The following is a 27,195-nucleotide window of genomic DNA, read 5'->3' as shown; positions in this document are numbered from 1 at the left end:
CATGCTAGGTCAGTCTAGACGATAGTTTATACACATCCATGTCAGGTCCGGATGCCATGCCGCACCCAAGGGGCTTCAATTCATTTACAAGCATCTCATCACAGTGCCTGCCAGGGGTCTGGAGAGCACAACCAGGCTTTCCCCGTGCAGGTCATCACATCACAATAATGCTTTATTAAGGGACAGAATAATATGCAGCTTTGGGGGGGAAATTTTTACAAATATCAAAAAGATCTAATCAAGCATCCTATATAAAACTTTCCAAACTTCCAGGGAGGTCTGCAAAGCAGGACAAAGTGCTCTTTACACAGGAATCGGGACTTTCAAGTATCTGAGTGGCATTGAAAATACCCTAACCATTCTACGTACATACACGGGCCAGTCGGGGCGCTCAGGAGGGGCCGAGTGAGCTGGAGGCCACGAGGCTCTCACTGGTGTTCATTCCCACAGACCCCCCAGCTCCAGGAGTTGTTCCACACGGGGCCTGGATGTCTGCAAAGCAAGAGAGGGAGGAGCTTCAGTCGCCGTGTCCGCTGTGGGGCCGGGCAGGCTGCCCGCTCCTCACTAGAGCTTCGGCCGCGTCCACCTCGAGCCCGTGTGCTTCCGTGGCACTTTCCAGCGGCTTTACCCTTGACCCTCCTGAGCAGGGGAAGCCCGTGGCAAAGATGAGGAAAGTGGGCAGCAAGGCCCAGTGGCTTGCTGGAGCTCATGCTGCCGAGGATGGCCGGCCTGGGGCTCACTGCCCCTGGGAAGCTTGGTTCAGAGGCTGCCCCTCACCAGTGCTGGCGCCCTACCCCGGACCCTCCCTCCCTGACACGGCTCATCACCACCAACCTTCAGGTCTCTGGTTTCCTAATTGCAGCTTTCAGACCAGGGCAGGCGGCCCAGGGCCTGGGCTGGAGCCTACTGCCTGCACCACCATCAGACCGGCCCACCCAGCACCTTCCAGGGCCTCCTCACTCAGTCCCCGTTAGTCACAAGAGGCAAGCGGGAGAGTGACCGTAACCATTCTTCCTTTTCCTGCCAGCCTGAAGGAAAAGAGGAGGATTTGGGACCCTTCTCACCCCCAACATCCGAGATGTCCATGATCACACAGTCGCCTTCCTCCTCCTCCTCCTCCTCTGTGTCCGCCTGGAAGCCGTCCAGGTCCCCAGCTCCAACCTGAACAGACAAGGTGCATGGCCGTCAGCAGCGGCAGCAGCAGCAGACAGGGACGGTGTGAGCCCTCCCGCCACCCACTTCCCTACTCCTGACCTCCTCTGCCCATCTTGGCAACAAAGTTTGAGGAGTCTGTTTGATGGGTTATGATCCAAGGAAACTTTGGGGGAGTTCTCTCAAATGAACTAATTATGTTCATATTTCTGAAAACTACCCCCATCATTATTTACCTGATTACAAAAATAATTTGTTTATTGTTTTTGAATTAGAACTCTGGGTTTCCGGTTTGGTTTGAAAGAGAGATGGATAAGCACACACTTTCTCTGAATTATGATTTGGACTAAGTGGCTGAGAAATTAGTTGGTCAGTGTTTCTTCTCTGCCCAACAGCTTCATCCCCTCTGCCTGATGCTTGGTAACTCTCCCTCTGATTGAGGCTCCGAGGACACCATCTGCACCCTTGGACAGGGGTTGGGAGGGGTGGGAAGGCTCTACGGAGGGTGGGATTTACAGTGAGATTCCCAGGCTGTTTTCATTGGCTTCCACCAGAGGGAACAGAGAGACAGACTGTGGAAAGTAACAGGACCAACTTTATACATCACCCATCCACACACGGCTCACACTCTGTACATGAACAAAGAGCCAGCAGAGGCGGTGGAGTTGGGGCTACTTCCGCGGGGAGGCTATTTCTCAAAACACTCCTGGAGTTCCTCTGCTACAGAAGTCTCCGTTTGCCTGGAAAAGGGACGACAGCACACCGGGGCTGTCCGCCTTGCCCACGGTCCCCCAGCCTGGCCGGCAGACGGGACTCAAGCTCGCAGCCCCCTCAATGCTAGTGTCGAAGCTCCACGCTGGGCTCCTCGGGCTGGGAGCCACCGAGGCAGGAAAGGCCCCAGGCAGGCAGGGGCACCACTGGGGATGCTGTGGGCAGTTTCCAGCTACCTGTTTCAAGAGAGCTGACTGGCCAAGACGAACAGACAGCGCAGCTCTCCCCCGCGCTGCCCTGGAGGCACTGGTTTGGGTCGGGTGAGCGACGGGACAGATGTGTCTCTTGGAGCTCTCCCCAGCCCCTGGGCCCTCCAGACAGGAAGCCAAGGGCAGACAAATGAGGACTTCTCGGAGGAACCACCGCCCACTGCCCTGCAGGCACGCGACAGGTTTCAAGCCTCTGAAGTGAGGGTTCAGGATGGTGCCCCAAGTCCTGCTGTGCTGAGGGCCATGGGACAGCTCGCCACGCTGCTGTCACTACTGCAGGGGAGGGTGGAGCGCCGGAAAGTGAGCCTCCGGAGTAGGAAGACACTGAACCACAAAGCATGGAGACTGGAAAGGGCAAATGCAGCCCCTGCCCATGTAAAAATAAGACCAAGGCCGAAGGGTTGAGCTGCCGTGGGGCCACACACACACTTGGTGGCAGAACTGGCACCTGACCTCAGCCTGCTCGATTCACTAGATCATGGTACCTTGTAAACCCATAAGGTAGCATGGCTACTTTGAACTCTAAATGAAAAGAGTTTAGAATTCCCACAAATTGAAAAAGCCCAACCCAAGCTAAACTATTCATATGCATTTACAGTTTAGCAACAATTACCCCCAAGCGTGTGGAAGGATCAGTTAGTGGCTTTACCAAAACGCAAGGGGAAGCATTCCGCATGCTCCCAGGCCTCCTCCAATCCCGACCTCAGAAACTTCCACCCGTGGCTCCCACTTTATGCTGGCGCCGTGCAGCACAGGCCCTGCTCAACGCACACCCAGAGCCATCCTCCCACCCGCCCTTCCAAATCAACCAGCATTTTGTCGGTCAAGGTCTCACTGAACCAGCCTCTCTTGCAGCTGGGGTGGCTATGCCAGAGCATTCCAGCCAGAAAGATAAGGTGGAAGTCTGCCTCCCCTCCAGCCAAACGGGAATCCTCCCCAGGGTGGGCTTGGCCATCCTCGTCTTGCTGGCTAGAGGTGCAGCAGCCGTTCTGCCACCATGAAGACAAGGCCACAAACTAAAGCAGGAGGGAGTGCGACAGGAGGTGCTTGGCCCTGGATGACAATGTTCAAAAGCTCCGGACTTCTTGTTGCTGGAGACGAACTCTCATGAGTTTAAGGTGACGCAGGGGGCTTTATACCTGAGGCCTGCACAGTCCCAGGGGACCAAGTGCTGTCACAAGCAGGGTGTCCCACCTTGAGCACTCAGAGGAGCAGCTGGGATGACTGCCCACCACCGTGCAGAGCCGGCGCTCTGAGCTTCCCTTCCTGAGATGCACCCACTGTGCTGGCCCACGCTGTGGTCCTGGGGCCTTCCCACGGGATTCCCTGAGAAGGGGCTTTTAAACTGCAGACTTTAGCACCTACCCCACACCCACTGAATCAGAACCGCTGGGGCCAGCACACCCAGAACCACCGGCTGTGTAGCCTTCCATGTGTCCCCGCCACACCGCAGAGCCTCTTCAAGGCCTGTGAACGGGGAGAAGCCGCACTGACTGCTGTTCACGTGTGTCTCGTGATGAAAGGCGTCACTGACTCTCATGAATCAACCCCTCTCACCTGAGGAGGGGCACCCAGTTTATGTGGGAGCATCTTCTCGTTCCTGGTAGCTCAGTAAACAACGAAGCACCAATGAAACGTAAGAATCCACGTCAAGTGCCTGGCGTGAGGAGTAATAAGGGCTAAACAGTCGTTTTCCACGTAGAGAAACACAGGCAATGAACACGTGTGGGGACGGCCACACCAGGAGAGGAAGAGCAGAGGGGGGCTCAGGAAGACAGCTGTGTCTCTTGCGAGAATCTAAGGGAGGGCTGATGGGGGCAGGAGCCCACGAACACTGCTTGGATAAGGACACTAAGGAGGTCTTCCAGACCCAGCCCCTTTCAAACGGGCTCTCTGGCCAGTTTCAGCCAGAGCAGCCACACTCGCGGTCCTGCTAAGATTGTCTGGCTAACGACATCGACCGTGAAAAGGCTCTGCGGCTTGAACACAGCTTGAACACATAACGGATTGTTTTGGGTCAAGGCCCAGGGAAGGAAGTGTTTGTGGGGCTGGGGCCCCCAACTCCTCACCAGGTGGGCTCCCCCAGTACCAAGCCGTGTCCACAGGCCTCACAGGGACAGGGGCTGAGGAGTGGCAGGAACAGCCGGCATGACCACACCGGACGGTTCTGACGGTCCCTCTTGCTGTGACAGTTTAGGAAGCAGGTTTACGTCGCACCCGAGACCTCATTGGTCTGTGGGCTGCAGGGAGAAAGCTAAACATCACTCCAGGAGCCGTTGCCCCCCGGCCCTGCCCCGGGCCTCCTCACCCCGATGGCCACACACTAACAGCAGAGGAGCAGGGGGCCGGGGGGGGGGGGCAGGGGTGGGGCGCACACCGGCTCTCCTCTGTCTCCGTCACCACCCAGCCTTCAGCAGCAGCTCCTGGAGTGGCAGCGCCCCCGAGGAGAGCCCAGGCTGTGAGTGGAAGACCCAGCTCCTCCTCGTAAAATCAAGTCTCCCCACATCTCTAGGTCTGTGGGACGCCTGCTTCAAGTGAGGACCCAGTGGGTTTCCCTGGTGGTGCAGTGCTTAAGAATCTGCCTGCCAATGCAGGGGACACGGGTTCGAGCCCTGGTCCGGGAAGATCCCACATGCCGCGGAGCAACTAAGCCCGTGCGCCACAACTACTAAGCCTGCACTCTAGAGCCCGCGAACCACAACTACTGAGCCTGCGTGCCACAACTACTGCAGCGTGCATGCCTGTGCTCCGTAACAAGAGAAGCCACCGCAATGAGAAGCCCTCGTGCCGCAACAAAGAGCAGCCCCCCGCTCACCACGACTAGAGAAAGCCCATGTGCAGCAAGAAAGACCCAAAACACAGCCAAAAGTAAATAAGATTTTTTAAAAATTAGAGACTTCCCTGATGGCACAGTGGTTAGGAATCCACCTGCCAATGTAGGGGACACAGGTTTGAGTCCTGGTCTGGGAAGATCCCACATGCTGCGGAGCAACTAAGCCCGTGAGCCACAACTACTGAGCTTGTGCTCTAGAGCCCGTGTGCCACAACTACTGAGGCCGCGTGCCATAACTACTGAAGCCCGCGCGCCTAGAGCCTGTGCTCCGCAACAAGAGGAGCCACCACACTAAGAAGCCTGCGCACCGCAACGAAGAGTAGCCCCCGCTCGCCGCAACTAGAGAAAGCCTGCGTGCAGCAACGAAGACCCAACGCAGCCAAAAGTAAATAAAATATAAGGAATAAAATCTATCTTTAGAAAAGAAAAAAGTGAGGACCCAGTGCTCACACCACAAGGTTTCCAGTAAGAGTAGCTACAAGATGAGACTCATTCACGCCCACATTCCAGTAAGAGAAAGAATAATCAAACGTGGACCCAGGCCGAGGCTCGGGCCCCAGCCTCTGGGTGTCCAGGCAGCACTGGAGACTTCATTCTGGGGACCAGCGTCTCTCAGGAAGCCCGCCCACCACCAGGCGAGGGCAGGCCTCTCGCAACACGTGTCCCCACGGGGCCACGCGCTTCCTCCTCCACGTGCTGTCAGGCTGCAATCACGTGGCTGGCTGTCCGCTCCACCAACGCCCATCTCTGTCTCCCATTAGATGGTGTTTTGCTCACCACTGTCTACAAGGCCTAGCAGGGTACCTAGTGCAGAGCAAGTGCTTAGTAACTGTGTTAAATGAGTGCAAAAACTAAATAAAAGCCACTACGTGGAACGTTATTCAGCACTAAAAAGAAATGAGTTCTCAAGCCATGACAACACAGGGAAGAAGTTTAAAGGCACACGACTAAGTGAAAGAAGCCCATGGAAACACTAAACGGATGAGTGGCTGCCAGGGGTTGGAGGGAGGGAGGGATGAATAGGCGGATCATGGGGGTTTTTAGGGCAGTGACGCTCTTCTGCATGACACTGTAATGCTGGATACAAGTCCTCATACATCTGTCCAAACCCACAGGATCCACAGCACCAAGAGTGAACGCTAGTAAACCACAAAGTCTGGGTGACAGTGACGTGTCCACGTAGGTTCATCAGTTGCAACTGCTGCACAGCTCTGGCTGGGGACACTGATACTGGGGGAGGCTGTGCGTGGCGGGGGCAGGGGGCGCACGGGAAATCTCTGTGCCTTCTCCTCAATTTTGGTCAGTTTTGTCACCTCAATTTTGCTGTAAATCGAAAACTGCTCTAAAAAGAAAGATTGTTAAAGGTAACAAAGCCGCTGCGGGGTCTCACCTGCCCATCATGCCGGCGCTTCTTCATGAACTGCGTGATGCACATGCTGCCCACCGACTTCCTCTTGAGCGAGACAGGCGTCCCCTGGCTGGGCCCTGCGGCGGGGATGCTGCCACTGTCCTCCCTGGTGGCCGAGGGCACTGTGGTGACGTAACTCCACTGGCAGGGCACGGGCAGGTGCTCCTGGGCAAAGCTCTTTAGCACCTGTGGGTGGACGTACCAGCACATCCTGTAGTCGGGTCTCTTCTCATACACTGAGTTCTCAGAAATAATCCGCTTGAGCCTGGCCTTGGAGGGGACGGCGGTGTCCTCGCCGGCGGTGGGGGTCTGTGGACGGGAATGGCCAGGGCTCGGGGGGCTCGCGGCGCTGAGCTCAGGGCTGCCGGCGTCCTTGCTGAGCAGTCCTCGGCGGCAGCACTCCTGGAACTCCCGGATGATCACTTTGCTGCCATTCACGTTCCCGTGCAGCAGCGGGAGCAGCTGGGCCAAGACTGGCAGGGAGAGGGGGACATGTGGATGAGACTCGGGGCAGGATGGGATAAACGTGGCACCCGGGTTCCCCAACCTGTCACCGAGGCCGAGAAACACGGTCACCTTCGGGTGGCCTTTTTTTCCCTTCTGGTTTTATTGAGATATAATCAACACACAGCACCGTGTAAGTTTAAGGTGAGCAGCAAAATGCTTACTGGCATCACGAAATGACCAACCACGATAGGTTTAGTGCGGGTGGCTTTTTATGGGTGGACTTAAGACACGTGAACTTGCTCCAGAAGAGATTCTGAGAGGCCCAAGCCCCAGGAGGCAGGACTCGTTGCGATAAACTGTCATGTTTCACTTCATGAGCCTGTTTCCTTAGTTAACAGTCCTCACGTTCTGCTTCTGAGTGGCGGGCCCTCCCTGGCTTTGAAGAGCTAGGGATGTGTGTGCTGGTTGGGCAAACGGGCCAACTGAAGTGGCTGCCCTGTGCTGCTCCCGTGAGTGTCACAGAAAGGACACACGTGCTCAACAAGCGCTGGCTTTGGCTATTTTTTTGAAGAACTTCTGAATTACCACGCCACATGCCTAGGAAGTCTCCTGCCTGCCCCGGGCCTGGAACTCCCTGGGCCTGGAGGAGGTGGGAGCCCGAACCCTCCGTCCCCACCCGTCCCCGGCACTCACTCTGCTGGTCCTTCTTCTCTTTCTTGGAGGCCTTGGGCGTCTGCTCCTCCTCGGAGGGCGCGGTCTCCAGCAGGCAGGCCGTGAACTGCTGCAGCACCTTCAGGTCAGCTCCACTATCCCTGTCGGCCGCCCAGACACAGCCGATCTTCACGGGCTGGAGGATGCGGAACCTCTTCCCCTTGGCCAGAAACTCGTCCCACTCCTTGGCCTTCAGTTTCTGGCGAACCTTGTGGTTCTCCGGGTCGGCACACTCCTTGCAGGTTAGAGAGGAGCAGACGCTTGCTCAGGGTCCCCCTCCCCGGCACCCGTGGTCCCAGCCTCTGGGGCAGTGAGGGCGCGTGCAGGGGCGGGCCGGTGAGGAACGGCGCCCACCCAGCTTCCAACCCCCGATGGGTGATGAAACGGGCAGAGTATTTTCGGATTGAATGATAACTGGCACTTTCCCCCATTTGGTACCTTAGGTGCATCTGCCCCTCTGGCCATCCCTGGGTAGTCACAGGTATTTTTTATTACCTCGCCAGTAAGCCTCTTAACGCCACTGTGGGTTTTCTGATTAACATGTGATCCTGAAGCTGAAATCACCATGCCCGGCCCTCTCCCACCCCAGACTGGTGCCACCGTCTAAGGCAGATACACTGCAGGCCCAACGAGACCTGTCTGCCTCGTTGGCTGGGAACGTACGAAGAACACAGGCCCTGCAAGTCTGGCTCTGAGACAAGTCACTCCCACAGTGGCATCAGCCCTGTCAGCTTCCCCACTACCCAAACACCACGACCTGGTAGGCCTTCGTGAGTCCTAGAAACAGCTCCCTCAACAGTCCCACCATCTGGCAGAACTGAGAAAGCTGGGGGGGGGGGGCGGCAGTGCTGAGCCTCTGAGGCTGTGGGGAGCGAGGTCTACGTGGAATCGGCCGTGGGGGTGGGCTGAGACCTATGTCACCACCCCCAGGTCGGCGGCCACCAAGCTCCGGACCCATCCCCTCCCCGTTCACCCCTCACCTCGGTTACTCCTTCATCCTCAGACAGGTACCCATGGGGCACGAAGAAACCATCGTCCTCATCCTCATCCTCTCCCACCTCATCGTCGTCATCCTCAAGAAGAGAAAAAAGTACGTTCATGTGTGGAAACAACACATGCTTCACGTAAAATTTTAACCTGTGAACATCTAAGAAAGAAAGAGCCTCCTACTGCTTCCAGTCTCATTGCTGTGCACACCCTGAGGATCAGCCAAAATCCCATTACCCAGCCCCCGCATCGTGCTCCAGCAGGGGTGGGGGTCAGGCAGGACACAGATAAGCACGGCCCAGACGTAAAGCAGCGGGAATGGTGGGCCCCTCGGTGAGGCAGCGAGCAGGCGGGCCCGTCCACCACTAGGCAGGTTACTGCCACCCAGTAAGGTTTTCCCAGAACAGCCGTAAACCCGGATGCTGTGTGTGAGGGAGCCCGGCCCAGAAGCCGTAAGCAGCCCGGCCGTGCTCACCCCTTCGCTGTGGGAGAGGGACTCCCCCGGCTCGTCCTCCTCCCACTCCTCGTCGCTGTCCACCTCGTAGTCAAGGAGGCTCTGAGGGGGCAAACACGCGGTGGTCACTGTCGTCCTCAGGGTGGAAGGGGAAGGCAGAGCACGAAGGCTAGAACACTCAGGGAGTTCCCGGAGCCCAGTGACAAGGGCACACTGGGAAGGAAGCGCAGAGGGTCGGGAGCAGCTGCCCGCACGCTCACCCGGTCCTGGGCCCAGGGGTCCCTCGGGTGGATGACCGTCGTCTTCCTGTTCCACGTCCCCCAGTAGGCCGGCCGGTGGTTCTCGGAAAACTGCAGCAGCTTCATCCTGCCAAACCTCCTCCTTTCGGGGACGCCGTCCACTTTGCTGCTCTCCAAGATCACCACGCCGCTGAGGGGAGAGACCCCCGCTCAGAGGCCCTTCTGTGGCTCGCGCACCCACCACCAGCGGCCTTCCCCCCAGGGCAGCAGGCGGTGACGGGCAGCCCCAAAGCGGAGGCACCACCTGCCCCGAGACAGGCTAGCATTTACTCCAGGGGCGTGGCGCGAGGAGAGGGAGGAGCCCGACTGTCCAGCAGCTGCCCCACAGCGCGCACCAAGGCAGCGTGTGACGGGTAAGCTGGCATGAGCGGGGAATGTCCCTGCCCTGCCGGGAGGCCGGCACACACAGCCCGCCCTCCAAAGCAGGGCTTTCTGCGAAGCCACCATACCCGGGAGACTCTGGAGGCTCAGGGGAAGCCGGAACAGAGAGGTCTGGGGAAGCAGCCGAGTCTGGGGCCTGAGGCCCGGGTGGGAGAGGACCGGCCAAGGCCACGGGACGCAGGAGCAACCAGAACACAGGGGTCTGCCCGGGCCGCCCAGGGCTCTCTGACATCACCAACGGGCAAACGGCAGTCTCCGCCGGCACTAACCTGTTAAAAAGCTCTGTGTTCTGGTTACAAACCACGGTGGGCCCGGACCTGAGGGGCCGCCGGCTTTTCAGATCTTTCAGGAAGGAGAATTCGCCGCTCTGCTGCCGGAGGAGCTGGTCTAACTGGTCACAGAGGTCTTGGTCGAAGGCGGTCCGACAGCGAGGGGCGAGGACCATGTGCTCTTTGATTTCAAAAGGGGCAAACTTCCCACAGGAACCGGCCAGGGTCTGAAATGGAGAAGGGGCATGATGGCACCTCTACTGCGACACACCCGCACACAGCAGCGGTGAGGAGGAGCCGCCGGAAGTGAGGCCCGGTGCTTTCGAGTCGTCCAGGTTGGGAGGTCAGAGGAGACGCGTACACAGGCCACACGCTGCTTGATGGCATTTACGTGGGTTTCTGGAAAAGGCGAAACTACAGGGCCAGAGACTGTGTCGGCAGCCGCCAGGGCTGAGGTGGAAGGAGGGAGCTGTCTCGGGGGACGGAAATCCTCTACATCTTGATGACGGAGGTGGCTGCAGGGCCCTGTACATCGTCAGAACTTGCTGATCAGTACTCCTGAAAAGGACGGATCTCACTGGATTTTTTTTTTTAAGGATAATTAGACCTGGATGAGCAAACAGAGACCTAGGAGAGTGACCCACCACACTGTTACAAGATGACTCGAAACAGAGCTGAAGCCTGATGTGAACCTGAAACATGGGTGTCTGTATCCTAAGAATCCTCCTCAGTAAACCCTGGTAGGTTTTTTTTTTTTTTGGCTGTGCCGGGCAGTATGTGGGATCTTAGTTCCCTGACCAGGGATGGAACCTGTGTCCCCTGCATTGGGAGTACAGAGTGTTAACTACTGGACCTCCAGAAATTCCCAACCCTGGTAGGTTTGAGTTCCCTTCTTAGAGCTCCTTCAGCATTGTGAATGTCTGTGTCAGCGGATCCTGAGGGTGGCAGCAAGTGAGGACAACATGGGGGGTCAGGAGGAGCGTGTACGTCTCTGAGGTTGGGTATAAGAAGGCCAGCCTTTCACCCCAGCAAGAAAACAACAGCTGAGGCCAGCACCCTCACTGTGGGTCGCATGGCAGGGTCACCCAGGAACTGTTTAAAATCCTGATGCCCAAGCCAGGCCCATCAGGTTCTCTGGGATGGGATCCAGGCTCCAGTGATTTTTTTTTTTTTTTTTGCGGTACGCGGGCCTCTCACCGTCGCGGAGCTCAGGCTCCCAACACGCAGGCTCAGTGGCCATGGCTCACGGGCCTAGCCGCTCCGCGGCACGCGGGATCTTCCTGGACCGAGGCACGAACCCGTGTCCCCCGCATCGGCAGGTGGACTCTCAACCACTGCGCCACCAGGGAAGCCCCAGGCTCCAGTGATTTTTAAAGCTCCCTGGTGAGTCCAACACACAGCCAAGGCCAAGAACCAGCAGACTGTTCTCCTCACTAACAGCTGCTGGGAACATCGGGTATCCGTATGGGGAAACATTAGGGCCATGCCCCAATCCACGAGCACAAAGAATTCCAGCTAAGCTAAGGAACTAAATAAACATAAAAAAACAAAACTTAAGCTAAAAAAAAAAAACTGGAAAAAATTAAAACGTGTCTATAACCACAGGATACATAAGGCTTTCGAAGCAAAAGCCAATTACGATAAAAGAATAAAAATGTTCACATTAAAACGAAAAATTTCTGTACGAGACACCATCAACAAGTCAAGGGGGAAGGAATGGACTGAAGGAAGTATGTGTAGTGTACCCCACCAAGAATGAAAACCCAGACTATATAAAGAGCCAGAGATAGGGGAAAAAGCCTATCCTATAGAAACATGGGCAAGAAACAGGAACTGGCAAGTCACAGAAAAAGAAATAAAATGGCAAGCAAACATAAAAAGATGTTCAACTGCACTGAGAATCAAGGAAAAACGAAGTGAAACAAAGATACGTATTTTTCACCCATCAGGTCGGCAGTTATAAGAAAATTCGTCACACCCAGTGCTGGCAGTAAGTAGGCGGAGAGGACATATTTTGACGCACTGTGGGGACGGGAGACTGTCCATCAGCATTTCCTGCTGGGAGGGCACTTGGACAATAACAAATACAACTCTGTCAACGTTGTGTCCCCCGGACATAGTGGCAAGTCCGCATCCTGAGAGGTGTGCTGGTGACATCCATGCACCGCTTGGGGGGGATCAACAGGGGAGGGGGATATCAACGATGATGCCACTCACACCACGACACTTTACGCAGCAACGAAAAAGAATGAAGAGAGGCCAACATGGCAAGAATCCAAGATAGGGCTAAGCGAACAAAACGGTAACATAATAAATTCATGATTTGTTACCTACATAAATACACATATATACGAAGGGATGCACGCGCCCAGAGAAAGATCTGGAAGGACACCCTTGTATCAGAGGGGGTGGGTCACACCTCTGGAGCATGGAGGGATGCGGGGGACGGAGGTCTGGGGTCTCCACAGGCAGAAGATGGTCTAGAAGGTGACCGGATGGCAGATGGGGAAGCAGAATCCTGTGCTGAATCCCACATGTTTTATGCTCAACCTTGTCTCCTATGTTGAGCAGAAAATCTCCGAGGGTGAGGACCGGGTCTTTCTCCCTTACACCTTCCCACACGGCTCCCACCACAAAACTGTTGGCGAAGCAACCTCTAAACGCTTGGCAGTTTTAGTAAACATGCCACTTTTTGCCTTTTTGAGCACACAGTGAATGACAAGATATTGAACCTCCAGATCCTACCAGCGATCAAAGCTCCCTGGGCAAGCAGAGGCTCCTCTTGATGAAAGCAGAGCCAGTGGGTCAGAAGACGTCTTTTTATTTTTCAAAAGGAACAGCCTGACAAAGGCCAAAAGTAAAGCCAAAGGAAGCCAGTTGCTCACCTTGGGGGCCTGTGGAGTCTTTGGTTTCTGAAAGAACCTCGTGATTTCCGCCTTCTCGGCTTTAATGCGCTGCAATGTAAGAGAAGAGGAGGATGAGGAAGAAATGAAGAGAAACTGTTTTAAAACATGCAAAAGCCCCTAGAACTGAAGCCCAAGCATTTTTAGGTTGAAAGCATTATTTTGATGTTAGCTCTCAAAACCCACAAGTGGGTACCAGGCAGTCTCAAAAGGTCAGAGCTGCAGAAGGACCGGGATGTCAAGCCAGCAGGCACGTGTCAGTCCCTGGGCCCCCCACCCCGCTTCCCACTACCTCCGGGATGATATCCGATATCCAGCAGTAGTCAGGCAAAAGACCCCGCTTCTCAAACACAAAGGAAAATGCAAGTTCTGGGAGAACATGCTACCTTTTCTTCTTCTCTCAACCGTTTCTCCTCTTCCTTTTTCCGCTTCTCCTCCAGCTTAGCCCTAAGAGACATCAAACTCAGTTTCACCAACCAGCACAGGCCCAGCCCACGCCCGGCAATCGTCCCCGAGGCCAGGCATGGGGAGGGGGAGGGGGAGGGGGAGGGGGAGGGGAGGGGAGGGGGAGGGGGGAGGGGAGGGGGAGGGGAGGGGGGAGGGGAGGGGGAGGGGAGGGGAAGGGGAGGGGGAGGGGAGGGGAAGGGGAGGGGGAGGGGAGGGGAAGGGGAGGGGGAGGGGAGGGGAGGGGAGGGGGAGGGGAGGGGAAGGGGAGGGGAGGGGAGGGGAGGGGGAGGGGGAGGGGGAGGGGAAGGGAGGGGAGGGGAGGGGGAGGGGAGGGGAGGGGGAGGGGGAAGGGGGGTGGGGCACGCACTCCAGGGCCTCCTGGCGCTCCTTGCGCCGCTCCTCCTTGCGCCGCTGCTTCTCTGCCTTCTCCTTTTCATCCTTCTCCCGCTTCTCGCGCCGCTCCTTCTCCTTCAGCTCCTTCTCCTCCTCCCTCTTCTTTCTGGCCTCCTCCTTGGCCCGCCTGGCCTCCTCCCTCAGCTTCTCCTTCTCCTCCTTCTCCGCCCGGAGCTTCAGCTGCTTGCCCAGGCGCTCCTTATCCTGCACGGGAGACGGTCCACAGCTCAAACCCACGGATGCCACAAAGCGCCGTGCCATCGTCCGGGGGCGGCCATGCGCAAGCGGAGGGGAGGCACAAAGGAACCAGCCCCGGGAGCAGCCTGCTGGTCAGCGTCCTTACAAAGAGGGGGCTTTTCAGTCCACTACATTTCCTTCTGTCATGAGAAAGGCGATGAGGGTTAGCCGACTGCCACAGGACCTTCTGGGCAATTCAAAGTAAGATGCGTTTAAGACACCGTCTTCAAACGTGGGATGAGGGTCAATTTTTACTTAATTAAAAAAGACTAAGTAAGCACCTCTAGGCTGCCTACGCCGGGTACCTGCTGTTGGATCTGAACTGCATTTCTGCTCAGAAAGCTGTGGTGAAATAAAGACACAAAAACACCCACAGGTTTTGCCTCCCTACCTTCAAAACAAAAACATTTTCCTTCCCATCCCCCCAAAACTATTCCAGACAATAGGGTTTTTCTTTCTCTTGAAATGGGAGAGTGGGATGAGACAAGGAGGGGGAACCTGACGAGCAAGTCTTAAAAACAGGGGGGTAACTGAGACTTCCCTGGTGGCGCAGTGTATAAGACTCCGCGCTCCCGATGCAGGGGACCCGGATTCAATCCCTGGTCAGGGAATTAGATCCCACATGCATGCCGCAACTAAGAGTTCACATGCCACAGCTAAGGAGCCCGCCTGCTGCAACTAAGACCTGGCACAACCAAATAAATAAACTAATTAAATACTAAAACAACAAAAACAAAAAAAACAGTGGGGAACAGATGAGAACACATTAAAAAATAAAAGAAAAAAAAAGTTTTTTAATCTTTACAGCCATTTCTCAAAAGAAAAAATTCTTTTTATCTTTAAAACCATTTCTCAAAAAACCAAACGAACAAACATTTCTTGGGATCTGAAAAGGTCAGATGTTAATAAAGGACCCAGAGTGATCTCTATGACTATGGCAGTGCCGTTTCATCACCAGCAGGAGGAAACAGCTAGTTTCTTGGATATTCTTTAAAGCGGGAACATTTTTAATCACATCAGTTCCTCATTCCAAAGAATTCGTATGTGGCCTGGGGCGCTGGGCTATTATATAATTTTGATTTTGTATTAAACAAGTTTCACCTCCCAGACTGAAGGACATTACCTTCTAACATAGCGCAGGGTAATTCTCAAGGACAGGAACCACCAAAGATGGGCTTCTCACCTTTGGCAGAAGCCCGACAACTCAGCTTTTTGTATGGGCCTATGATCATGCCCTTGTGCCTAGAGAATATCCTACCCTCTGCCCTGATCAACCTTTGCTCGCTTCACAAGAGCCATGGAGGCATGTTGGTAGAGAGCTGAGAAAGTCCTTGCCAGGTACCCTCCGCACGGGACTCGTGGGATACCTGAAGAAGGGGCTGGTCTGGATCGAGTAACGAGACCAGCCACGAGTGCCGGGTGGTGAGGAGGAGTCTCCCCCTGCTAACTACGAGGACAGGAGGCTTCTGGAATCAGGCCCTCCCCACTCCCGCCCCACAGGTGCCCATCTCTGAAACTACAATGAAGAATGAGATAAACTCTAAAATCAAACACAGCCATGAGGCAGACGGCACAGGAAGTGCCTGGTGAGCGCACAGCCAACTGTCATCAGCGCCCCTTCCGTGAGCTGGTCGGGGAAGAAGGCCATGGCCTTCTCTGCAATTCATCCAGTAAGGAAGAAGGCCCCTGCACTGCTGGGTGTGAAACATGGTGACCTCCAGATAACAGAATGGAAGACTCAGCAGGTAACCACTAAACAGTAATCACCCATCTGATGTAGGGGCCACCATGGTACAGCGCCTGGGAAGGGATGGAACTTCAATCTACGCGCGTAGGAGGCTGGGGTGCAGGGAGAGCCACTGGGTTCTTTTTAAGACAATTTTAAACTACAGTGGGGCTGCCCAACTATTACGACACTCAGAACTAATTATAATAAGAGCTTAGAAAAGCCTACGTGCAAAACCTTAGGATTCAACAAACCTAAAAATGATGCAACCCATAAGCACAAGGCCCAGTTATGCAAAATGAAGCAAGAATCAAAATAATGCTCAGAACAAGCAGGGGAGAGTGAAAACGGGGCCAGAGAAGGGCAAAGGGCTTTGCTTCCTATTTACTGCAAAAAGCACACCCGGGGAACTTTCTATTTCAGGGGACATATCTTACTCTTTGCGGTCTCATCTTGTTCTTCTCTGCAGAGCCTCTGACCAATTTCTTACTTATCTGAAAGGAAAGACATTGATCTATAAACATGGGTTGTTTCAATCACTTTCACACGTTTAACATACCGCACAGTCCTTGGGGAGGGCAAGGAGAAAACAATGTAAAACAACAACAGTGAAAACCTTTCCGGGTACCAGTTCCAGCAAACAGAACCAAAACTTCTTAGCTGGGTCACAAACTCCAACGCATGTGGGGATAAAAGGGGAGACTGGGAGGCAGATAACCAAAAAACGTAGGAGGTCAAGCTGGAAATAAGAAGCCACAGCCAGAGGCCTTGGTGTCAGGGAGACACAGAGTGGTAGGTCTGTAGGCACCTGGAGAGGAGGCACCCTGGCCACAGAGGACGGAGTCTTACAGGCACGCAGCCCAGCACTGCTGCTGCCCCTTCTGCTTCTCCCCGGAGAGGCTGACAGTGGAAATTTCCTGTGTGAGTACAGGCACACCAACACAACGCCATTTTCCCAACAGCATCTGCTCCCTTTGTGGCTCTGTGTCACATATAGGTAATTCTCACATTTCAAACTTTTTCATCATTATTATACTTGTTATGGTGATCTGTGGTCAGTGATCTTTGATGTTACTATTGCAAAGATAACGACTTGCTGAAGGCTCAGACAACAGCGTTATTTGCAGTGAAGTATTTTTTAATTAAGGTATGTTCTTTTTTCAGACATAATGCTACTGCACACTAAATAGACTACAGTACAGCGTAAACATAACTTTTATATGCACCGGGCAACCAACAGATCCACGTGACTCACTTTATTGTGATACTCGCTTTACTGTGGGGGTCTGGAACCAAATCTGCATTATCTCCAAGGTCTGCTGTAATGTCTACAAATCAACACCCCGTGAGTCAAGTAAGACACGTTTACAGGCTGGATTCCCATGTTTGTACCCCCTGCCCAGCTCAGCCCTGCTTCTTAGAACACAGAGTAAACGCCCAGGAAGAGAAGTCAGCTGGCCAGAGGTGGCAATCTCGTCTAGAACCCCTGTGTTCTAGAGCACAGCATTCTCTATCGTCCTGCTTCAAATTGATCATGGGCTACAAGGACTGACCAAGACGCACGGCTGGACTCCCTCACCGTGCTGGCTAAATGGTCCCAGGTAGGAATACGCACAAGGAGTCCAGGCTACTGGCCTAAGCTACCTCCAGAGCAGGGAATCCTGGCGAACAGACCATTCATTGCATGGAAGACCAATGGGGAGAATTCAGGCTGGAAAGAAATACCCACCCGGGCTCATTTTAGACTTGAGGAGGCAGCCAGAAAATGAGACGAGGCGAAAAACCGAAAGCCCACTTCTCTTGAAATTGTCTGACATGCCAACAAAACTATGTAAAAACAGTGCTTCCTCTACCTGGGAAAGCCTCACCCTAAGACTTCCCACCAAAGAAAACTACAGATTAAGACATCCTTCTTACTCAGGACGCACCGAGTCCTTTCTGGACTAAGCCTTCCCTCAGGAGGGGGCCCGCGCACCGTCATGTGAAAGCCATGTGACTGGGAGAGCGCGCAATCCCACCTCACTGCGCAGGCGCCCACAGAAACGCCAAAGCCATCTTACTAAGGGCTTAAGAAAAAGTATCTGCCTCTCCAGCATCCACTTGGCCTGCCAAGCCTGCGGGACTTGAGCCCCACAAGAAAGGATTTAACAGCAGGACTTGTAAGGTGCTGTGTCTATATCGTTGTCCTTTGTGTTCAAAGATGGTAGCACCAAACGTGACTGCCAGACCACTATATGAGGGTGTTTGGGGAGCAAGACGCATCTGTTCGGTCTTGCCCATACTTGTTGAATTTCAGCTGCGGAATCAGTGCCTTTCACAATCGTCCCCTTTGCTGTGAGTCCAGGAATGAGAGAGTTGACGCGACTACCAAGAGCTGGCTTAACGATATCCAACAACCAGAGCAGTTACGATTTTATTTAAAAGTAGTATCTCTATTGCTGTACCAGGCACTCGGATAGACCTTACTGAACAGATATAATTTTAATCTTGACCTTTGGCCCAAGTATTTATAAAACTCTCTCAAAATATAGGCCACACATTTTACCGACCTGGAACTCAGCTACCAAAAAACAAGATCCAGGATTCCACAATGAGGTTGAAACACACACATCAACTACCCCAAAGAGTCAAGGCAGATATAACCACGTCTGTGAGGTACAATTCCTGCACTTTATTCGGGAGAATCCTAGGGCCCACTCACTCTGATGTGATACATAAGGAGGTCTAATTTCTAGGCCCAGAGCAAGTAAGCAGCAGTAAGTGAGGGGAGGAGAGGTGGCTGTGGACAGGCCCCGCAGCAGCTAGAAACCTGACAGCAGAGGAGGGACAGCAGGCGGAGGGGAGACACGACCCTAACTGGTCCAGGCATGTGGGGACTGAGAGCAGGCAAAAACTGACACGCCCGTTCCTGTGAGCCTGCAGTTCCACTTAACAACTCAGGGAAGCTCATGACAATTATTGTTTGTCAAGGCCAAGCATTAGAGACAACAGAAATATCCATCAAGGAGAATGACTATGCAAACTGCAGTTTATCCACACCATCACGGGACCATCAGCGTATGATAGAGCAGTTAAAAAGAGATCTTCCGGGGCTTCCCTGGTGGCGCTGTGGTTGAGAGTCCGCCTGCCGATGCAGGGGACACGGGTTCGTGCCCCGGTCCGGGAAGATCCCACATGCCGCGGAGCGGCTGGGCCCGTGAGCCATGGCCGCTGAGCCTGCGCGTCCGGAGCCTGTGCTCCACAACGGGAGAGGCCACAACAGTGAGAGGACCGCGTACCGCAAAAAAAAAAAAAAAAAGAGAGAGATCTTCCCATCCCAGTGTAAAAAAATTGCTAAGACACCCTGGAATGAAAAAGAAACATATTTACACTATACGGCCTATGTAAAGAAACAAAAATGATACTGTTTATTCCTAGGGATCTCTCACATACACACCACACAGAGAAATATAAGATGAAGATAGTGGCAACCTGGGGGACAGAAAAAAGCCAAAGGGGGCTGCAATATTTCAGTGATCTTTTTTAAACATGGAGAATTTAATACTTGTATAATTTAAATTACCTGGGAAACAGTCCCAGCGTCTGTACAGAGGCAAGCCAAGATTCCAATAACACCACCATATCCACACAATCCCTTATGGAAAAATAATCTTGAGTCATCAATAATGTAGGCTGAATTACACATCTAACTGCAAACAAACTGGAGAAATGGTTCTATCCTAGGTGGTAAAAAGCTCTGATGACAAATAGCCACATTCTGGCTAATCAAGAGACCCTAGATTATCTCAAAAAGGTGTTCCTAAATCGTTTTTCAAAGTCGGACTCTAGATACCTGGGAGTACTTTAAAAAACAAAACAGGGACTTCCCTGGTGGCACAATGGCTAAGAATCTGCCTGTCAATACAGAGGACACAGGTTTGATCCCTGGTCTGGGAAGATTCCACATGCCACGGAGCAACTAAGCCCGTGTGCCACAACTACTGAGCCTGCACTCCAGAGCCCACGAGCCATAACTACTGAGCCCGCATGCTGCAACTACTGAAGCCCGCGCACCTAGAGCCTGTGCTCCCCAACAAGAGAAGCCACCGCGATGAGAAGCCCGCTCGCCACAACGAGAGAAAGCCCGCGTGCAGCAACGAAAACCCAACGCAGCCAAAAATAAATAAATATATTAAAAAACAAAAACGAAACAAAGCTCTCTCAGGACATACACACACACACACACACACACACAAAATAGAGGACCAGCAAATGCTTAGGGGTTCCAAATGCAGAGATTTTGCGATTCCAAGTCCAGAACTAACGGAGCCCAATAAAAACCACACGCGTGACATGGTAATAGGAAACAACCTGTAAGCCTTCAACAAGTGTCTGCCTACAGTCTGGAGAGGAGGAGGAGGAGACAGAAAGGGAAAACGGAAGAATAATAGTATTCCCCACAGTCACAGGGGTCAGGAAAAACTTGGGCCCACAGCAGGCAAAGGTGTGAAAGTCAGGTACCAACCATGAAACCAACCAACCAACCAGGAAATCCAGCACTCGCGAAAGGTGAGGAGCTAAACTGGAAAGCTGAGTGTGTGAGGCTCGGGGTGGGCTGTCTCCGCCAGGCCCTCAGGCACCTCCTGGTGATCATTCCATTTTGCTCTCATACCTGTGTTGTCACCCAAAGTCACGGGGCTCTACTCCCATCCTATGGGTGACTGGGGCGATTTCCTGCCACAGGCTGGGTGGCGGGGGTGGGGTGGGGGCCTGAAGGCTTCGCCACCTGCAGTATGAATTATCTGCAAAGCTGTGCGGTAACACTGTCTTCTAGAACATCTCAAAACTCCAAGCCTGTGTTCAGACCCAGATTGAGTGTCTCAGAGGCAGGATTTCCTACACGCAGCCCACTTGGTTTCATGTGCTCAGATGTTGCATGGCCACTCAAGCCAGCGGACAAGAAGTAAAACTCTTCTGTGACAAGGCCTAATTGCATGGCTCCCCAGTCCTCAGGCTTGGCTATGGGCATAAAAACAAACTTAAAAAAAAATGAAGCTATTAAGGAGAATGGAAACATGTGTACATGTCCTGCTCTCCAGGTTCACTGGCTGTCATGAGTCATGTGACAAAGTAGCTCTGCAAAGCAGAAGCAGCAGTCTGGAAGGATTCTGAGCAACTGGATGGACAGAACAGAACAAGATGGCTGACGGCAAGGGACTCAAACTCAGATTTTGAGAGTCTGGGTAAAAGCTCAGACGGAAGTTTAAAAAATGAGTATGTCAGTCTGCCACATTTAGAAACTTAGAAGGAAAAAAGACGACCCCGCTCTCGATTGATATTTTGTGTACCTAAAGAGGAAGGCATTTTTCCCATTCTCCAATCTCCTCAAGGAGGTAAAAGACAAGAAATGAAACCATCTAGAAAAATAACTAGTCCCTTAGAGATCAAATTTTAGAAAGCAATCAAGGTTGGTGGTTTATGGTCAGATTAAGCAGGTACAGTTAGCAAATGAATAACCCACCCCAGGATCCAATCTTATGTGAAAGCCTGATGTGAACAAACACAAGTGCTACAAAACCAAAAAAACCCAAAGAACACTGTTCAACATGCTTTGGTATTCTTGACTGATTCTATCAGTTTTACCCACAGGACCTCAAGGACAGGTGAGAAAAGAGACATCGGCCACTGTGCCACTCGGAAGGCAGTAACAGAAACAGGCATTTCCAAAGTCACCCATCCAGGTCCTTAAACATGGTGCCAGGACTCTCCTGTTCTCACCATTCTGGGTGAGGTTTTTAAGATGGGCAGGCCATGGTGACAAGAGCTGACCCTAAAGAATGCCCCTGTTTTATTCTCCTGCCATCTTGGGGTCTCTCCACCAACGCTTACTGACTGCTTACTGACAGCAACGGCCCTACGAGTCTTGTGTTGGAACAGCAGGCGCGCAGGGAGCTGAAGCTAAAGGCTGAGTCAAGGGTCACAGCCGCCCGCTTACACCCGTTAGTCACTAAAGTGGCTGAGATGACCAGCACCGTTAATTAGGTTTGAACAGCGCTACCAGGATGGCACCGACACACCGGCGACTCACGGAATCATCAGCACATCGCAACGTACACACAACCAAACACCCCAATGGCTTTTGATGCCGGAAAGTCATAGGACTTGGTCTCTGGCGCCACTTGCTCGGCCACGAGCCATCTGAGGGACACAGCGTCCCTGGGTGAAGAGGGAGGGGCCGTACCCAGAAGCCTCTGGATTCCGACGGCACTGATTCGGGGGAGATACTCACTCTGCGGACGGGTGTGGAGGCGGGGAGGGGGCTAGGGCTGCTGTGCTGCTTGGCGGGTGCAGACTGCCCCTCGGGTGAGCTGGTGGGAGAGGAGGAGCTCAGGGACGAATGGCTCAGGACAGAGTCCTCTTCGGGGCTGGACTCCAGCGCCTCGCTCTCGGAGGGCACAGCCTGGCCCGGAGGTGTGGCAGGAGGAGACTTGGCTCGGGTTCTGGCAGCCAGGATATCCTGTAGGACAACCACGGGCACCTTCCCTTTGAACAGGATGCCCCTGGCCCCGCTCCAGCCGTCCTGGTCCTTCTCTGAGCACGTTCTCAGGCCACCGGTCAGCTCAGGAAGGCTTTGGGGCGAGCCCTTCTGTGAAAGTCCCCTCCTCTCCGCGCCCCCCGCCTCCGTTTTGCACGGGAGGTCTGAAAGGGCCTCTTCGGGAAACGCCAGCTCGTCCTTCTGACTGACCATTGGCAGCCCCCTGTCATCTCCAGCTTCGTCTGTGACCCCGTTTACATTCTCCTGGGAGGGAGAGGCTGCAGAATTTAGCTTATCGTGGCCCATGGTGCCATCCGGCGGGTCACTCGAGTCCTCCGTCAAATCGATTATGACCACAGTCTGGCCAATACTGGTTTCGACTTGACTTCTTAAAAAGTTATCTAAGGGGCCCTTCCCGTTGACAAGTTTCGGCCTAAAATCTATGTCGGAGCCCATGTGACAGCTGTCCTCCAAGTGGTCCAAAGAGGTCTCTAAACCAGGGACATGACCCTGCACAGGAGCACCCTGAGCGCCCCCCATGTCGTCCAACCCGTCGTCGGTCTTCTCCTTTGAGACAAGATTCAGGCGCTTGAACGGCAGACGAGCTGAAACCAAAAGAGAAGGAGGCCGTCTGTTGAGTGAGAGTGTGAAGAGTGACAATCAATGCTTTAATATTCCACATGCTCAATGAGTAATCGACCTTGCTGTGCTTGGGGGTGGGGGGAATTTCTAAAGTTTAAAAAGGGGTTATCTTCTTATTATGTACTTTTCCAACATCCTAATTAAAAGCAAAAGCAACAAACAAACAAACAAAAAACTGACAAGCTTTCATAGCGGAGACACTGCAAGAATTTCAAAGGAGAAGACACTTTCTGATCTGTTTGAGATTCAGCTCAAATTCCAAAGTTATTTATTATGGGTGGAAATCTCGTTTGAAGATAAGTGCATCTGGCTCTGAAAAGCGAAAGAGATAGATCCATTTGAGGAAAGACTTCGTTCTGCTCCCAGCATCCCAAGCTGTTAGCTCTTCTTGCCAATGAAACAAGTACCCTCCCACTGCATGCCAGCCTTCTGGCTGGTCCCAAGAGATACACAGCAATACCTCAAGAGAGTGAGGAAGTTCAGGTGAGTGACTGCCCAAGAAGTCCACATGTACTCAAATGCCCAAACATCTTATTAACTATTTTCTAATATAATAGACTCAACAAACAAACCTGGTTTTGGTCAGTTTATAAAATTATCATGCCCTTGGATCCTACAGTTTGCCCCTAATTCTTTAACCTCAGAAGACGGTTGCCCTTCTTTTGATTCCCACCAACACCAAACCTGCTATCAGTTGACACAGGAGAAGGCAAACTGCTACAGGGGAACCAGATAACCAAGCTTTGAAAACCAGAAACCATCCTTTTTTATACAGTCCAGCCACTAACCTGGCCTAAGGGTAAATCCACCCCCCTTTTTACGCGAAAAGATTTGAGGACACTTCCTGTAAAACGCTGTTCAACCAGGGGCAGCTGTGCCTGCCATGTCTGGAGACATTAAACGTCACGACTTGGGAGATGAGGCTAGGAATGCTGCTAAACTCTCCACAGTATACAGGACAGCCCCCCATGACAAAAACATTACAAAATGTCAATAGTGCTGGAGTACAGAAATCCAACTGTAAGGGCGGCAACCTCTGGATATGCTCCTGGCCAACAGCAGTGTAATGAAACGGGTTTCCCAGCTTCCAGTTGTAAGATGCAACTGTTTTCTCTCCTTCAGCCCCTTGGAGGCTTCTGCTGGGGACCCCAAGAGATGGCCTCTGCTCAAGGGGAATTGAAAATATAATTGAGAGGACAATGAAGGATATAAACCAGGAACAAATATTTAACCCATTCCCAGAAAGTTACCTTGTATTAACTTCTTGACTGGAAAAGCTGGTCTGTCTTTGCAATCCATGGCTGTGAATAAGTGTCAGAGGATAAGTTATTAAGTGCTGGAAATAATGAAGTAGCAAACACACATGTAGTACCTACTGTGTACAAAGTGGTTGTCCAGTGTGGCTGATTTCGCCCCTAATCCCACCTCCCCAGGAACATTTGGTGACGTCTAAGGACATTTCTGGCTGTCATGACTGGAGAGAGGGCACAAACAGCATCTAGTGGGTAGGGGACAGGGATACTGCTAAATATCCTGCAACACACAGGACTGCGCCCCACGACAGAGGATTATCTGGCCCCAAAATGTGAATGAGTTGAGAAATTCTGCCCTGGACACCGTCACAGCTCGTTTTCTTTTCCTTGAGCACTTATCACTCTGAGACTTCTGTGTTTATGTCTCCCCCCACCATCAGAACGCCAGCTTTATGACAGCAGGGAAACGTGTTCCACACTGTACCTGTGGCACGGGTTCAGGGCCTGGCACATAGTGGGAAACCAATGAACACAGTCACAGGGACAATGAAAAGAAGACTGAGTAAAAGTAGAGATGAGAGAAAACATTGTATCACTGATTTCACCATTCATATGAGCCCAAATCATCCTCCTCCAAACCAACCCCTCCCCACCAACATACCTGTAAAATTAGAATAGGGCTTATTTTCTTTCAAAACAGAGTTTATAAAAGGTACATCTTAAAGCATTTCAAGCTTGCCAAGCTGGAGCTCAAGTGCTATCAAGAAGTGATAAGGGAGAATGTTTTCCTGCACGCACACAAAAAATCTCAAAAAAAGCATAACGATATCAAAGCTGATGCAGAAATGACTATAAATAGAACCAAATCTTTGGATAAATATCTTCAAATGGCTAGAATAAGTTTAGAAGCTGACACCCGCTAGATCTGGCTTGGAAAAGTCTAGTTCAGTTATTTTGGCCAATCTACATTTTTTTTTAAAAAGATACATACAAGTGAGTTTTTTTTTTTTTTTTTCGGTACGCAGGCCTCTCACTGTTGTGGCCTCTCCCGTTGTGGAGCACAGGCTCCGGACGCGCAGGCTCAGCAGCCATGGCTCACGGGCCCAGCCGCTCCGCGGCATGTGGGATCTTCCCAGACCGGAGCACGAACGCGTGTCCCCTGCATCGGCAGGCGGACTCTCAACCACTGCGCCACCAGGGAAGCCCCAACTGAGCATTTTTTAAAAGCAGATCAGGACCTTTTAAAAAACTCTGCTGCCCTTAGATGAAGCTGCTCTCCCCACTTCCAAGCTTGGAATATAAGAAAAGTACTCAGAGACTCACATTTCCTTTCTACCCATTTAAAGATATCATTCTCAAGTTTTCAGTTACCAAAAACATGGATTTCCCCCCATCAGCTGAAGGACACATAATCTTTAGCCACTTAAATTTATTTTTAGGACAACCACAAGGACTTATTGGCATGGCCCTGAGTCACCAGCTTTGACGCAAGTGGAACAGAGGTGACCTGGGGCCCAGAAACAACCTCAGGTCGACATAAAAAGGGATCCCATCCAGGGATTCAGATTGTTCAAAGGTACACATACAAATTAACAAATACTTCTGTATAAACTTACCACTGCTCTTTATCCTGAGATTATATCCCTCCTAATTTTAGTTGGCATTAAAACATCCTTCCCTTTTATGGTGCATGGTCAAAACAGATGGTGCTTTTAAGACTTTTAAATTAAACATGCTTAATGGGTCAAATGACAACCAGTCCCAACTTTATTTATATGAATTCTATGTCTCTTTGAGATCCCGAAGTCTGGAAACAATTAGCACAGTGGTTCTCAGCTAGGGGGCCCCTTGACAATGCCTCGGATACACTTTTGGTTGTCGCAGCTGGGAAGAAGAGGTTGCTACTGAGATCTAATGGGTGGAGGTCAGGGATGCTGCTCGACCCCCCACAGCGTACAGGATGGCCCCAAATATCAGTAATGCTGAGGCTGAAAAACCCTGAACTAGACTAGTTGATGTCCCTACCAACCCTTAATTCATTCAACCAACCCATCTTTATTGGGCACCTACTATGTACCAGGCATTGTGCCAAGTGCTGGTGGTAAAATGGGAGTCAAGCAGGGGAGACAAGCCGTTTGGTCTTCCTTGGTTCACGACCCCACGTTTTGGGGGCCTGCCAGGCGCCAGAAAGCCCCCTCCCAAGACACAGGAAGCAGAAAGACAGGTCTTCACCATGCATATCCGGCAGCATCAAGAACCCGAGACCCCTACCATCCGGGCCGCTTACCTGGGCTGGCCCTGACCCGCAGACGCAGCTGTTCTGGTCCCCGAGCCCGTGTGACCCCGGACCTCAGTTTCCCCACCCGGCCACAGGGCCGCTGCAGGGTTCAACTTGTCCAGGGGACACAAACGCACTCGGTAACCTGCAAACCCGTCCCTTTCGCCTCCCTGGGCCTCAGCTTCCCCTCCTGGCTACACACACACCCGTCACCGCAAAGCGCTCTGGAAGGACAAACTGACGCAAAAGTGCCGGAAAAAAAATGGTTGCGGCTGCAACAATAACGTCAAGGAGGGTGCCCTTCGAACTGCAAGGCCCTTCCTCGGGATTGTTAACGGCTCCACGGACCGAACGCCAGGCGGGGAGGAGCGGGCCCAGGGCCGGCAGGCCCGTCCGCCCCCAAACCGCCGCCTCAGTCCGCACAGGCCGCGCGCCGCGACCCCCCTTCCCCTCGGCGTGGGCCGGAACCGACCTGCGGCCGCTCCGCGGGCGCCCGGCGCCCCGCACTCCGGCTCCTCCAGCATTGCTCTGGCGGCGTCTCGAGCTCCCCTCAGGCGGCGGAGGCGCGGGCTCCGCTCAGGCGGCCGCTGCTGCTCGCCCTCCCGCCCGCGCCGCTACTGCCGCGGCCGCAGCGCTCGTATTTGGCGGGAACCGCGGCGACCCCCGCGGCCCACGCGCGGATTGGGTGAGGCCGAGTCACGTGACGGTCCTCCTCGGGAAGAGGGGAGCTCCGGGAGCATCCTCGCGAGAGCCGAGGCTTCCATTGCTCCCATGGCTCCCCTATTGATATTCCCGCGGTGGGCGGGGCTTCTTCTCGGCCGCCTGTCGTTGGCAGGGAGCAGGCGCCCTGCGATTGGTGGTGGGTGGTGTCAAGTTGAGGG

General features: G+C 53.1%; 1 protein-coding gene across 3 annotated transcripts; it reads right to left on the bottom strand.

Annotated features, from left to right (window-relative positions):
• Positions 1-9: 9 nt before the first annotated feature.
• On the bottom strand, positions 10-27,076 carry CHAF1A (chromatin assembly factor 1 subunit A). Of its 3 annotated transcripts, none has more exons than XM_004277223.4 (15): positions 26,787-27,076; positions 24,034-24,084; positions 21,896-22,746; positions 16,065-16,121; positions 13,639-13,868; positions 13,211-13,271; positions 12,807-12,875; positions 9,922-10,148; positions 9,233-9,401; positions 8,994-9,074; positions 8,512-8,604; positions 7,514-7,766; positions 6,356-6,846; positions 1,065-1,161; positions 10-492 (listed from the first exon to the last, which is right to left on the bottom strand). In XM_004277223.4, exons 1-15 carry the CDS (start codon positions 26,836-26,838, stop codon positions 392-394), a joined length of 2,883 nt encoding a protein of 960 aa, XP_004277271.2. In that variant the 5' UTR covers positions 26,839-27,076; the 3' UTR covers positions 10-391. The 3 variants fall into 3 exon arrangements, with proteins under 3 accessions (XP_004277271.2, XP_033256718.2, XP_033256716.2); XM_033400827.2 differs by lacking the exon at positions 26,787-27,076 and adding an exon at positions 26,324-26,763; XM_033400825.2 differs by lacking the exon at positions 24,034-24,084.
• Positions 27,077-27,195: the final 119 nt, after the last annotated feature.

The sequence above is a fragment of the Orcinus orca genome, chromosome 3, assembly GCF_937001465.1.
Source record: "Orcinus orca chromosome 3, mOrcOrc1.1, whole genome shotgun sequence".
Taxonomy (NCBI): domain Eukaryota; kingdom Metazoa; phylum Chordata; class Mammalia; order Artiodactyla; family Delphinidae; genus Orcinus; species Orcinus orca.
This window is presented reverse-complemented; position numbering and strand designations above follow the sequence as displayed.

Bases quoted from the DNA above. Each gene is read 5' to 3' on its own strand.
- CHAF1A (XM_004277223.4), bottom strand. From the start codon at position 26,838: ATGCTGGAGGAGCCGGAGTGCGGGGCGCCGGGCGCCCGCGGAGCGGCC. The intron at 13,869-16,064 runs GTAAGATATGTC...TCTCCCGTGCAG, and splicing joins ACAAGATGAGACCGCAAAGA to GATAAGGAGCGCCTGGGCAA. The intron at 10,149-12,806 runs GTGAGCAACTGG...TCTCCATTTCAG, and splicing joins AGACTCCACAGGCCCCCAAG to ACCCTGGCCGGTTCCTGTGG.